This window comes from Larimichthys crocea, chromosome XXII (assembly GCF_000972845.2).
Source record: "Larimichthys crocea isolate SSNF chromosome XXII, L_crocea_2.0, whole genome shotgun sequence".
NCBI lineage: Eukaryota > Metazoa > Chordata > Actinopteri > Sciaenidae > Larimichthys > Larimichthys crocea.
Genome location: NC_040032.1, coordinates 8,280,415 through 8,293,368, shown reverse-complemented (window position 1 = coordinate 8,293,368; position 12,954 = coordinate 8,280,415). Strand labels below are relative to the sequence as shown.

The 12,954-nt window shown below is 49.4% G+C and overlaps 1 protein-coding gene across 6 annotated transcripts in view; it reads left to right on the top strand.

Annotated features, from left to right (window-relative positions):
• The window catches only part of sptbn2 (spectrin, beta, non-erythrocytic 2), a 41,868-nt gene that overhangs the window by 12,470 nt on the left and 16,444 nt on the right, over positions 1–12,954 (top strand). For 4 of the 6 annotated variants that reach the window (XM_027273868.1, XM_027273869.1, XM_027273866.1 and 1 more), the window contains exons 3-6: positions 12,166–12,317; positions 12,400–12,573; positions 12,662–12,753; positions 12,846–12,926. In XM_027273868.1, the coding sequence (XP_027129669.1) occupies positions 12,166–12,317; positions 12,400–12,573; positions 12,662–12,753; positions 12,846–12,926 (499 nt within the window). Of the gene's footprint in view, positions 1–4,964; positions 5,545–12,165; positions 12,318–12,399; positions 12,574–12,661; positions 12,754–12,845; positions 12,927–12,954 lie in introns of those variants that run through there. The other 2 variants (XM_019278076.2, XM_027273870.1) reach the window with 2 other exon arrangements.

The window sequence follows — 12,954 nt, the reverse complement described above, 5'->3', positions numbered from 1 at the left end:
TTAAGAACCAGCAGAGGGAGCAACAGGCCCAAACCCACACAGTGCTGTCATCACACACACACACACACACACCTGACTCTGTTCTGTGTGTGTGTGTGTGTGTGTGTGTGTGTGTGTGTGTGTGTGTGTGTGTGTGTAAATACCTGTGATGGTCTCTGTCAGACGTGTGTGGGCTTGATGTTCACATTCTTTAACATGCTGCAGCACAGGCTGTCTCCTCTCTGCTCCTCTCTGCTCCTCACTGCTCACTGCTCCTCTCTGCTCCTCTTTGCTCCTCTCTGCTCACTGCTCCTCTCTGCTCCTCTCTGCTCACTGCTCCTCACTGCTCCTCTCTGCTCACTGCTCCTCTTTGCTCCTCTCTGCTCACTGCTCCTCTTTGCTCCTCTCTGCTCACTGCTCCTCTTTGCTCCTCTCTGCTCCTCTTTGCTCCTCTCTGCTCCTCATACAGCATTTCCCTGCAGGCTGTTACTGTTAGATGGACTTCCATGAGGAGCGAGGAGAAGGAGAGAGGAGGAGGTAACATGTTGAATGTGCTGACACACACACATGAACACTGAGACAGAGCAGAGGGACTGAGGTCGACTTGCTTCAGGGGGATTCCCCCTCTGTCCTCCCTCCCTCCCTCCCTTTGTCTCCTCTCTGTCCTCCCTCCCTCTGTCCTCCCTCCCTCCCTCCCTCCCTCCCTTTGTCTCCTCTCTACAGAAATGTTTCAGCTCTTTGTCAGCAGAGACACCATAGACTGATCGACCAAAACACACACACACACACACACACACACAGGTTTATTTCTTTATTTTATTCATAACCCAACATGATGATGTCGAGGAGGACACACACAGAGGTGTTTGTATGTTTTACAGGTATCCAACATATTTAAAGCACACAATAACAACACACACACACACACACACACCACACACACACACTCAGTGGGTTCATGTCATCAGCTGGGTCATGGGGTGTATGTGGAGGCATTTTCTTCTTCTTTCTTCTTCTTCTTCTTCTTCTCTAATCCTGCATTTAGTTTCTATTCTCAGACTTCTTAATCTGTCACTACCAGGATTATCTGAGCTTTGTTGATTTCTTCTGTTACAGAACAGTTTGACTTTAGAAGAGAATGCTGATGATGATGATGATGATGATGATGATGTGATATATTAATATAGTAGTTTCTGGTTCCACGGTGGTCGTTCCTCTCTTGGTTTCCCGTTCGTATCTACACTTTAAAGAGATCTGTGTTAATATAAATAACAGTGTGTGTCACATGAAGCTCTCCAGCTGCTTCGTGGTCCTCTGACACTGACCTGATCTGTCTGAGCATCAGGCTGTTCTCTTTAAAGGTTTATATGGAAATATTAAATGAACAGGATGAATACATGATGTTAGCTCATTAGTATGCGATGTGCTGACTACATACAGACACTCACAGTGTGAACACGTTGCATGAACTCGTTCTCGGGCGTTGCATCTGCGTCTCCCACAGCTTCAGACACAACAACAGCTAAACTGACAGGTGTTAGCAAACTGACTGGACCTGTGCATTAATCTGTTCAATGCTCTTACACTGTGCTCCGTGTGCTGGAGGTTAATCTTAATGGAGATCCCCTGGTGGGTGGAGCACGTCTGCTCCACCCAGCCTTTACAACAAAGGGTTAAAAATGAAATGAATGATATTTTCATATGTGAAGCTTAAAACATGAATTAATCTGACTGCACTGCAGAGGACTCAGCTGGAGGTTTGGAGGGTTGGGGTGGTGAGGTTGGGTGGAGGCGTGGGGGGTGGGGGTGGGTTCTTGACCTGGTTATTTCTAAAGTATTGATTTTTCCCGTGTCAATTGTGACTGAGTTGGTCCAAACAGACCGGTCTGTGATCAGTCTCTAACTAATGTCAGTGTCGGAATAAAAACACGTTGCTGTGTGGGTGTAACAGGACGAGCCTGGTTATAAAGTATAATATTCTCTTGCTGTGCTTGTAGTCTGCGCCGGCTGTGTCGGTTGCTGACTTATCTCCGAGCTTTATCTGTGACGGTTGTTCTGCCTCAGCTCATATTTGCATGTGTCCTATAAAGCTGCAGTGATGCTGACGTGTGACTGTGGCCGTCTGAACCGTTTGATTGGTCACTGTGGATCTCCGTCAGGTCTGACTCTGTGTCTGCGTCTGACCCGCAGGTTGAATGAGTTTACCTCCCCCCGACACCATGAGCACCATCTCGCCGACGGACTTTGACAGCTTGGAGATCCAGCAGCAGTACAACGACATCAAACACCGCTGGGACCTGGCAGCAGAGACCGACTGACACTGGAACAGCTCAGCACGCCTGTTCGAGCGCTCACGCATCAAGGCTCTCGCAGGTAAGCTGCACGGCAGGCCGCGAGTGTCCCGACCGGCCGCGATGTCACGACAGGCGCGATGTCACGACAGGCCGCGATTCAGCGCGACAGGCGCGATGTCACGCAGCCGCGATGTCATGACAGGCCGCGATTGTCACGACAGGCCGCGATGTCACGGGCAGCCGCGATGTCAGCAGCCGCGATGTCACGACGATGTTATGTCTGAAACTGAACACCTGATTCATGACTACCAGTGATCTGATATCGAGGCGTTGGTCGCTGACCTTTATCCTCAGAGTCATCACAGTCGGTCCATCCGGTAACACGGCGGTTGTTTTCCTGCTTTGTTTCTCGTGTAATGTCGAGCTCATAACAACGTTCATACAGCTGAATCATCATGGATTCAGATCCTTTTGATTTTAAAGCTCTTTCTGCTCGTTGTGTTCGGTCGTTATCCTGCTGAGCTGAACCGTTTTGTGAGCGATGTTCTGTTCAGATAAATGATCATCGCTGATTAAAAACAGATTTTATAGTCGACTCATCGAGTCAGGTGACTGTACGTGTCATACGAGGGGCGGAGCCTGCAGGAGCATGCAGGAAGAGGACTCACCCTGTATACGATGATGATTGGTGTGTGTGTGGTGTGGTGTGTGTGTGTGTGTGTGTGTGTGTGTGTGTGTGTGCAGCAGAGCTAATTAGACGGAGAGACAAACTTGTTCTCTCCGTCCTCAGAGACTTGCTGAGTTCTTTGTAGGGCGACAGAATACTTAGAAAGGGGACAAAGCCTGGAGGAGGGCCGCAGGGTGGAGGAGGTCCTCCATCCACGTCCTCCATCCATGAGGCAGAATACTAGATCATCGTCAGAGGTGTACTCCACCTGACCCACCTGAACCCACCTGACCCCCGACACCTGTCCACGCGTCCGTCCTGCTGTCTGACGTCTGTCCTGAAGTCGTGCACACAGAAGATCAGCTGTGTGAGCGTTCAACACCAGGTGCATGCTAGGGAAATAATCTTACATGAATCTAGTCTGAGACTCTTTGTGTGTGTGTGTGTGTGTGTGTGTGTGTGGTGGTGTGTGGTGTGTGTGTGTGTCACATTTTACACATAAAAAACTCTGAACAAGCTGCAGTGTCTTTAAGAACCAGCAGAGGGAGCAACAGGCCCAAACCCACACGTGCTGTCATAACACACCCACACCCACACACACACACACACACACAACCACACACACACACATCACACACCTGACACATGTTCTTGTGTGTGTGTGTGTGTGTTGTGTGTGTGTGTGTGTGTGTGTGTGTAAATTACCTGTGATGGTCTCTGTCAGACGTGTGTGGGCTTGATGTTCACATTCTTTACATGCTGCAGCACAGGCTGCTCTCCTCTCTGCTCATGCCTCTCTGCTCCTCTCTGCTCCTCTCTGCCTCCTCTCTTCACTTCTGTACTGCTCACTGCTCCTCTCTGCTCCTCTCTGCTCACTGGCTCCTCTTTGTCATGACTCTCTGCTCCTTGCTCCTCCTCACTGCTCCTCTTTGCTCCTCCTGCTCCTCATACAGCATTTCCCTGCAGGCTGTTACTGTTAGATGGACTTCCATGAGGAGCGAGGAGAAGGAGAGAGGAGGATGGTAACATGTTGAATGTGCTGACACACACACATTGACACTGAGGACAGAGCAGGAGGGACTGAAGGTCGACTTGTTCAGGGGGATTCCCCCTCTTTCCTCACCTCCTGCCCTCCGAAACATACCTTTTCTTCTGTCTACTCATCCCTCCTCACTCCCTTTGTCTCCTCTCTGTCCTCCCCCCAGCTCCTCTCGTTAATTCTCATTACTCGTGCTTCCGTTTGTTTCATTATATTATTATTATTATTTCATCAGTTCATCATCAGGTGTGAGCGTAGCGTCCTCTGCTCCTCTCTGCTCCTCAGCAGGAGGTGAGCTCTCCTCATTAGTCTGCTCCCTCCTCCATAAACTGGCTCCGGAGGTCCCGGGGGGCTTCCTGTCCTCTAATGAGCCGGTCCAGACGGGCCTGCTCATCAGAACCAACCCGGATCAAACAAACACGCCGACCTTTGACCCCAGCAGAACGCGGTGACCTCGTCAATGTTTAAATGATGCTGATGCATTCTGGGACACGCAGTCCTTCAGATCTCAGCTTCCTTTTATTTTTGTCTCCAGCTCGTACACTTTATTCTATAACTGTTGAAGATAGTGATGACTCACATCCACCCCCTCCACCCACCGTCAACCATCTGCCTGACACACACACACACACACACACACACACACACACACACACATTTCAGGAGCCGAGCTGAGACTGACTCAACTACTTCCTTCCTGTGTTAACGCCTCCGCGTACGGCAGCAGAGCACTGATCGAATGTCGGCTGACGGAGGCTGAGAGGCCCGGGCTGACGGAGGACTGTGGTGATATACCTTGTTGTCAGTCCACACCCTGCTGCTTCCTGGAATTAAGGTGGAGCTGAATAATCCCCCTCCAGCTACACGGAGCAAACGGCTCTAATGGTTTAGTCCACCTCTGCACCTCCTCCTCCCTCCTCCCTCCTCCCTCCTCCACAGTCCTCCTTTGTGCTCCTCCCTCACACACACCTTATGCAAATGACTGCACAGCAGGCTGTGTTTACACAGCTATCCGACCACAGCCGGTTAGCCCGCTCTGCTGTGTGTGTGTGTGTGTGTGTGTGTGTTCAGGGTTTTCTTTTACTGGAACCACGAGGGAGTAAACCAGAGTTTGAGGCCTGAGGAGCGGAGTGTGTTCACAGGAGGAGGTGAAACAGGAGAACATTTTGTCCTCCACTTTCCTCTGACATGATTCTTTGAAGCCGTCCACACTGAGCTGCGTTTTCATTGGACGAGCTGGGACGAACAGTCCATGAAAAAAAGAACAGGCGGCAACTTTGTGGCGCCTGCGTGGTTCCTCTCTGAGGAGTGTTGGATTTACAGACTGTGCTGCAGGTTCTGATCCTGATCTGATCTTTGGGGGGAAAGTGGCCTGCTATGCAGGAGGAGTCCGCTTCATTCAGGATCTGACAGGAAATATCAGAGAACGTCGATGGAGTGGGAGCACCGGGAGCACCGGGAGCACCGGGAGCACCGGGAGCGCGAGCCCTGCCTGTCCCCAGCTGCCTTTGTTAATCAGGTGCAGTACTCAAACATCCTGGAAGGACGCTTCAAACAGCTGCAAGGTAAGAGTGTGTCCAGAACCGAGCTCGGCCCGAACACCTGAACACACGTCACAGCCGCTTATCGACGCTCCAAACAGGAAGTATTCAGAGTAATCAGAGTATTTTCTGCTTGTAGTCCAGCAGGTGCTCGGCTTGTAAATAAGTCTCCACACAGCTCAGCGTTTTCCAGGCATGAGTGATTACCTGAGGAGGGTGGAGAGCCTCCTCTCTCTCAGGCTTAAGGTGGAGGCCGGCGAGGAGCTCAGCCTTAAAGCGGGTCTGGCACCTGATCACCGGGCCGCCACCTGTCCCGTCTTATGTGATTACACTGCACGGCTGTGTGTGGAGGAAAGCCTCAAACGCTTTGTGCTGTGGACGTCTGTCCGGTCTCCACGTGTGTGTCCGACATCAGGCGGACGGAGTGTTTCCTCCATGACGCCTGAATGTGTGTGTGTGTGTGTGTGTGTGTGTGTGTGTGTGTGTGTGTGTGTGTGTGTGTGTGTGAGATAACAGATCATATCTATGAAAACTCGTCAGGTCGGACTTCACTCAGAATCTGAAGGTTCAAAGCCTGAAGTCACCGTGAGGTCACACAGCTTCACTTCCCTAAGACAGGAAGAAACGTTCGGATCAGTGTGTGTGTGTGTGTGTGTGTGTGTGTGTGTGTGTGTGTGTTCATGTATGTTCTGTATGGGTCATGAGTTCTGGAGGTTGCTGTAAACACACACACACTCATCACATCTTGGCAGCTCCCACTCGTATTTCCAGTCTGACGGGCCTGCAGGCTCATTCCTCCGTCACCGCTCCACCTCCCCCTCCACATGTCTGCAGGAACCACAGAAGAAGAGTGGACACACACTCTTCACACAGATGGACGCATTCCAAACGTGTTCGTCACAAACATCTCAAACATTCACAGACATCATGTAAAACCAGCTGTTCAGTGACTGAATGGTTTCTAACCCGAGTCACTAAATAACCTGAGCTGTGTGTGTGTGTGTGTGTGTGTGTGTGTGTGTGTGTGTGTGTGTGTGTGTGTGTGTGTGTGTGTGTGTGTTTCATTGAACAACCTTTATTGACACTTTGCTTCGTTCCGTGACGCCGTGTGAACGTTCAGATAAATCCAGCGTCAGTTTGGTTGGATGTGTTCAGAGTCTGAAGGTCAGTGATGGAGCTCCGTGCTCCGTCAGCTGTCATGGCCTTCAGTTACCTCCGTCAGTAAAGTGTGTGTGTGTGTGTGTGTGTGTGTGTGTGTGTGAGCCTTTATTTAAGGACTGGCTGATAACTGGAGGACGGCGATGTCACGTCGGGCTCAGGTTTGCTCGCCGTGAATCGACTGTTGTAACAGAATATTTGAAACTGTTCTGGCCTCCAGCTGTGACTGAGAGTCACGTTACACACACACACACACACACACACACACACGCACACACACACACACACACACACACACACACACACGCAAACACTAAATGTTTGTACAGATTTCCTAATATTGACTCTCTCCCTCACACCACAGTGCAGTGAGCAGGCTGTAGGTTAATTACTGTTGTGTTGACTCTGTATCCAGATGTTTCACATGTGGCTGTGCTGCCTGTTTCTGTCTCACTCTCAGGGTTTAGTTGTGGCTGTGCTGCCTGTTTCTGTCTCACTCTCAGGGTTTAGTTGTGTCTGTGCTGCCTGTTTCTGTCTCACTCTCAGGGTTTAGCCTTGGCCTCCCTCCCTCAGTATCAGAGTGGAGGTGCATGACCTGCCGAGCGTCTCCCTCTCTGTGAGCGTTAACCTGCCGTTCTTCATAGTTTGAAGGTGTCACAGCTGAGTGAACGTACAGAAGCAAACCGTCACAGTAAAAATAACTCTGCCACATGTGGCAAGGCGGCGTTCAACCGCAGAGAGGGAAGGGCACTTCTGCTTTGACAGGAAGTGTGAAAGCATCTGCACCAACACCAACAACAGCACCAACAACAGCACCAACAACAGCATGTACATCTGCACCAACATCTGCATGTGTATCTGCACCAACATCTGCATGTATATCTGCACCAACATGAACATCTGCATGTATATCTGCACCAACATCTGCATGTATATCTGCACCAACATGAACATCTGCATGTATATCTGCACCAACATGAACATCTGCATGTATATCTGCACCAACATGAACATCTGCATGTATATCTGCACCAACATGAACATCTGCATGTATATCTGCACCAACATGAACATCTGCATGTATATCTGCACCAACATGAACATCTGCATGTATATCTGCACCAACATGAACATCTGCATGTATATCTGCACCAACATGAACATCTGCATGTATATCTGCACCAACATGAACATCTGCATGTATATCTGCACCAACATGAACATCTGCATGTATATCTGCACCAACATGAACATCTGCATGTATATCTGCACCAACATGAACATCTGCATGTATATCTGCACCAACATGAACATCTGCATGTATATCTGCACCAACATGAACATCTGCATGTATATCTGCACCAACATGAACATCTGCATGTATATCTGCACCAACATGAACATCTGCATGTATATCTGCACCAACATCTGCATGTATATCTGCACCAACATGAACATCTGCATGTATATCTGCACCAACATGAACATCTGCATGTATATCTGCACCAACATGAACATCTGCATGTATATCTGCACCAACATGAACATCTGCATGTGTATCTGCACCAACATGAACATCTGCATGTATATCTGCACCAACATGAACATCTGCATGATGTCCAACATGAGCACAGTGATCAGTACAGACAGACTCTCAGGGTGTTTGTGTCACTACGATATGTGATGGAGACAAACAACAGATAACATGTCGACGTGTTCCTCTGTGACCTCACACACACACACACACACACACACACACACACACACACACACACACACACACACACACACACACACACACACACTCCAGTTTGTATCAAGTATTATTCAAAGCAGCTTTATTGTTGTGAATCAAAAATTAAGACAGTTTGTAGTTTTTATGAAATTGTAGCACTCTCTCTGTCTGTCTGTCTCTGTCTCTCTCTGTCTGTCTCTGTCTCTCTGTCTGTCTCTCTGTCTCTCTCTCTGTCTCTCTGTCTGTCTCTCTGTCTCTCTGTCTGTCTCTCTGTCTGTCTCTGTCCTTTGGCACACAGTCATAATCAGTTCTGTGGGAATAATCATTAAAGCAGATTAGAGGCGACAGATTGATGGAAGACGTATTGTTTGTGAGGACGAGAGGACGAAGGACGAGAGGAGTTTCCAGAGTCAAGGACGAGTCAGCCGATAGAGAGCAGAGCAGGAATGTGAGGAAGGAACGCTCCCAACATGTTTGAGGAACGTTAGTCCAACGTTTGTGACAGTAACTGAAAGGTGGACAGAGTGTGCAGCCTGCATGTGTTTGTGTTGTGAAGTGCTGAGTGAGCCCAGTTATTTCAGGAGTCCTCTGTGACGCCACGAGAGGCAACACAGCCTGCAGCAACCCTGAAGACAGAGCAACACGGCAACATGAGACGGAGAGCAACGCGGCAACGTGACGGAGAGCAACGTGACGGAGAGCAACACAGCAGAGCCTGCAGCAACCCTGAAGACAGAGCAACACAGCAACGTGAGACGGAGAGCAACACGGCAACGTGACGGAGAGCAACGTGACGGAGAGCAACACGGCAACATGAGACGGAGAGCAACACGGCAACCTGACGGAGAGCAACACGGCAACATGAGACGGAGAGCAACACGGCAACGTGACGGAGAGCAACACGGCAACATGAGACGGAGAGCAACGTGACGGAGAGCAACACGGCAACATGAGACGGAGAGCAACCTGGCAACGTGATGGAGAGCAACACAGCAACATGAGACGGAGAGCAACCCGGCAACGTGATGGAGAGCAACACGGCAACGTGACGGAGAGCAACACGGCAACGCCACGGAGAGCAACACGGCAACGTGACGGAGAGCAACACGGCAGACAAACAGACCAAGACATGTCAGACATGTTTGGAGTCAGTGAGCTCCTCACATGAACTCATCACTTCCTGATGAGTTTCAAATTAAAAGCTCTGTGTCTTTTATTTCTCAAAGCCAAACTGGACGCAGAGCGACAGCTGGCAGCCGTCTGTCAGACTACAGGTGTGCAGACAGGTAGTCCTCACGCACAGGTGGAGGCGGAGGCCAGCCCTCTGTGTGTCACCTGACGGTGCTCCTGGCAGCAGGACGCAGTCCCCGTCTCCACTGTGACACTCCAACATGAGTGTGTGTGTGTGTGTGTGTGTGTGTGTGTGTGTGTTCAGCTCCTGAACCTGATGTAGAAAAGCATGTTGCATGCTGGGACATGAACAGCGCCCAGTTAACCCTTTGCAGGTTAGGTAACGCGTGATGTTTCATCAGCAGACAGCTCAGCAGGATTAGGTCAGATAATCATCGGCACACATGTTCACGGTGACTGGACGTGTTGGAGACACGACGAGTTCAGAGAGGACGCGCACACACACGTTAAACGGCTGTAGTTCAGTGTGTGTGTGTTTAATATGTAGATCCGGCTGCACTCACACTAACCTGTAATTACTCTGCTCACTTTTTCCCACCCTGTCCTCTGCTGTGTGATCATGTGACCATGTGGCAGCTCTGCAGGTTTGTGACATGACGTTTGTGTCTCCGTCTTCATGGCTGAGCGTTCATGATGGACGTGGTAAACAGTGACCGAGCGTCTGCTCACCTGATGACAGGTTTCAGAGAGCGCGTCACGAGCTGATTGGTGGATTGTTTGTCTGTTCGTGTTCAGCTCCTTGTTATTAGCAGCAATGTTTGTTCTTCAGGACCACGGCCGGGCCGAGCCGGGCGCTGTCTCGGCACGACTGAGAGACACGAGGAATGTGGGCTGCTCACCTGAGAGAGGCAGAGACAGAGTGTGTGTGTGCAGAGCTCCTGAAGTCAGATTATAATCTGTGTAACTGTCTCAGTTTGACACGTCCTTTATCTGAAGGACACGCTGAGACGTCAGTGAGTGACACAGTGTGAGAACATTATGTGAAAACTTTATTCTGATGAATCTGTGATTCACTGTCCTCGTGTTGTCCTTGTCCTTGTCCTTGTGTTGTCCACATGTCTTCGTCCTCGTGTCCTTGTCCTTGTGTCGTCCACCTGTCCTCGGCCTCGTGTTGTCCACATGTCCTCGTCCTCTTGTTGTCCATGTGTCTTCGTCCTCGTGTCCTCATCCTTGTGTCCTTGTCCACGTGTTGTCCACCTGTCTTTGTGTCATCCACCTGTACTCATCCTCGTGTCGTCCACCTGTCCTCGTCCTCGTGTTGTCCAACTGTCCCCGTCCTTGTGTTGTCCTCGTGTCGTCCACGTGTCTTCGTCCTCGTGTCCTCATCCTTGTGTCCTCGTCCTCGTGTTGTCCACCTGTCCTCGTGTCGTCCACCTGTCCTCGTCCTCGCGTTGTCCTCGTCCTCGTGTTGTCCACATGTCCTTGTCCTCGTGTTGTCCTCGTCCCCGTGTTGTCCTCGTCCTCGTGTTGTATCTGCGTCCTCTGCAGCTGAGGCGAGGACGGGTCGCTGAGCTCAGATTACAATAAAACGTGTCGGAGCTGTTTTTTCTGAGGTTTTTATTTCACGCTGTGAGACGACCACAAAACATGAAATCTGAGTCTGAACGTGAGACGGACAGGTGTGTCCATCTGCAGGACGTCCACACAAACCTGCTCATTAAATATGCAAACATTTTAATATGTTCATGAAGATTCACACTGACTTCTTTAATATTTAAATTTATTCAAAAGATGAACAGATCATCATTACTTCAAAAGAAGATAGAGATATATACACAGACAGATATACATGGACACAGATGTGTGTATAGATATATGTAGTACAGATATACATGGACACAGATGTGTGTATAGATATATGTAGTACAGATATACATGGACACAGATGTGTGTATAGATATATGTAGTACAGATATACATGGACACAGATGTGTTTATAGATATATGTAGTACAGATATACATGGACACAGATGTGTGTATAGATATATGTAGTACAGATATACATGGACACAGATGTGTGTATAGATATATGTAGTACAGATATAGATGGAGGGGAACCCCGCCTGCGGTCAGGCGTTGCGTCTTGCGGTGTTGCTCCACCCTGAAGTGAAATTTCAAAATGTCTTTTTTTAGCTGACAGTTGGTCGATTGCTCAACACGCAGAGCTCGAAGTGTTTTCACTGTTTACATTAATAACTGAATAACTTCATATGAACCCAGCTGAACGTCGCTATAACGTTTAAATAACGTGTTTAGCAATGATGTCAGACTGAGCAGTGACTTCATGCTTCTGCTTCAGTGTGAACGTTGTATTAACGTTAGAAAGGTGTTTTCAGACTCGTGTTGTAGAATCCAGGTCACCTTGTTGGGTGGTGGTGGTGGAGCAGGATTAGCTTCATGCTCCACCTGTCTGAGCTGCTGCAGCTTCACGTCTGCTCGCTGCTGTTTGAGTCTGATCCAATGAAATGAATACAAACACATTAAAGTGTGTGTGTGTGTGTGTGTGTGTGTGTGTGTGTGTGTGTGTGTGTGTGTGTGTGTGTGTGTGTGTGTGTGTCAGATGAGCGTGAAGCCGTGCAGAAGAAGACTTTCACCAAGTGGGTCAACTCTCACCTGGGCCGGGTCACCTGTCGCATCGGAGACCTGTACACAGACCTGCGTGACGGACGCATGCTGATCCGCCTCCTGGAGGTTCTGTCAGGAGAACAGCTGGTCAGTACCACACAGAGCCCACCAGAACCCTGACCCAGGTCCTGTCACATGACCTCTTCATCATGTTTGTATCTTTCTGCAGCCGAAGCCGACGAAGGGCCGCATGCGGATCCACTGCCTGGAAAATGTGGACAAGGCCTTGCAGTTTCTCAAGGAGCAGAAGGTCCACCTGGAAAACATGGGGTCACATGACATCGTGGACGGGAACCACCGCCTCACGCTCGGACTCATCTGGACCATCATCCTCCGCTTCCAGGTAACGTACAGCAGCTTTATGGTCGCCATGGAGACGATGATTAATAATGATTAGTATTAATTAATAAAAATCGTTGGTCTGCTGACAGATTCAGGACATCAGCGTGGAGACTGAAGACAACAAGGAGAAGAAATCAGCCAAGGACGCTCTGCTGCTGTGGTGCCAGATGAAGACTGCAGGGTGAGTTCATGATTAATCATTCATGATTAATGTTAATGATTAGTGATTATTAATGAATGATTCCTGATCAATGATCTGATGTGACTCTGCAGATATCCAAACGTCAACATACACAACTTCACCACCAGCTGGAGAGACGGGATGGCCTTCAACGCCATCGTGCACAAACACAGGTCAGTGAAACAAGACCTCCTCCTCCTC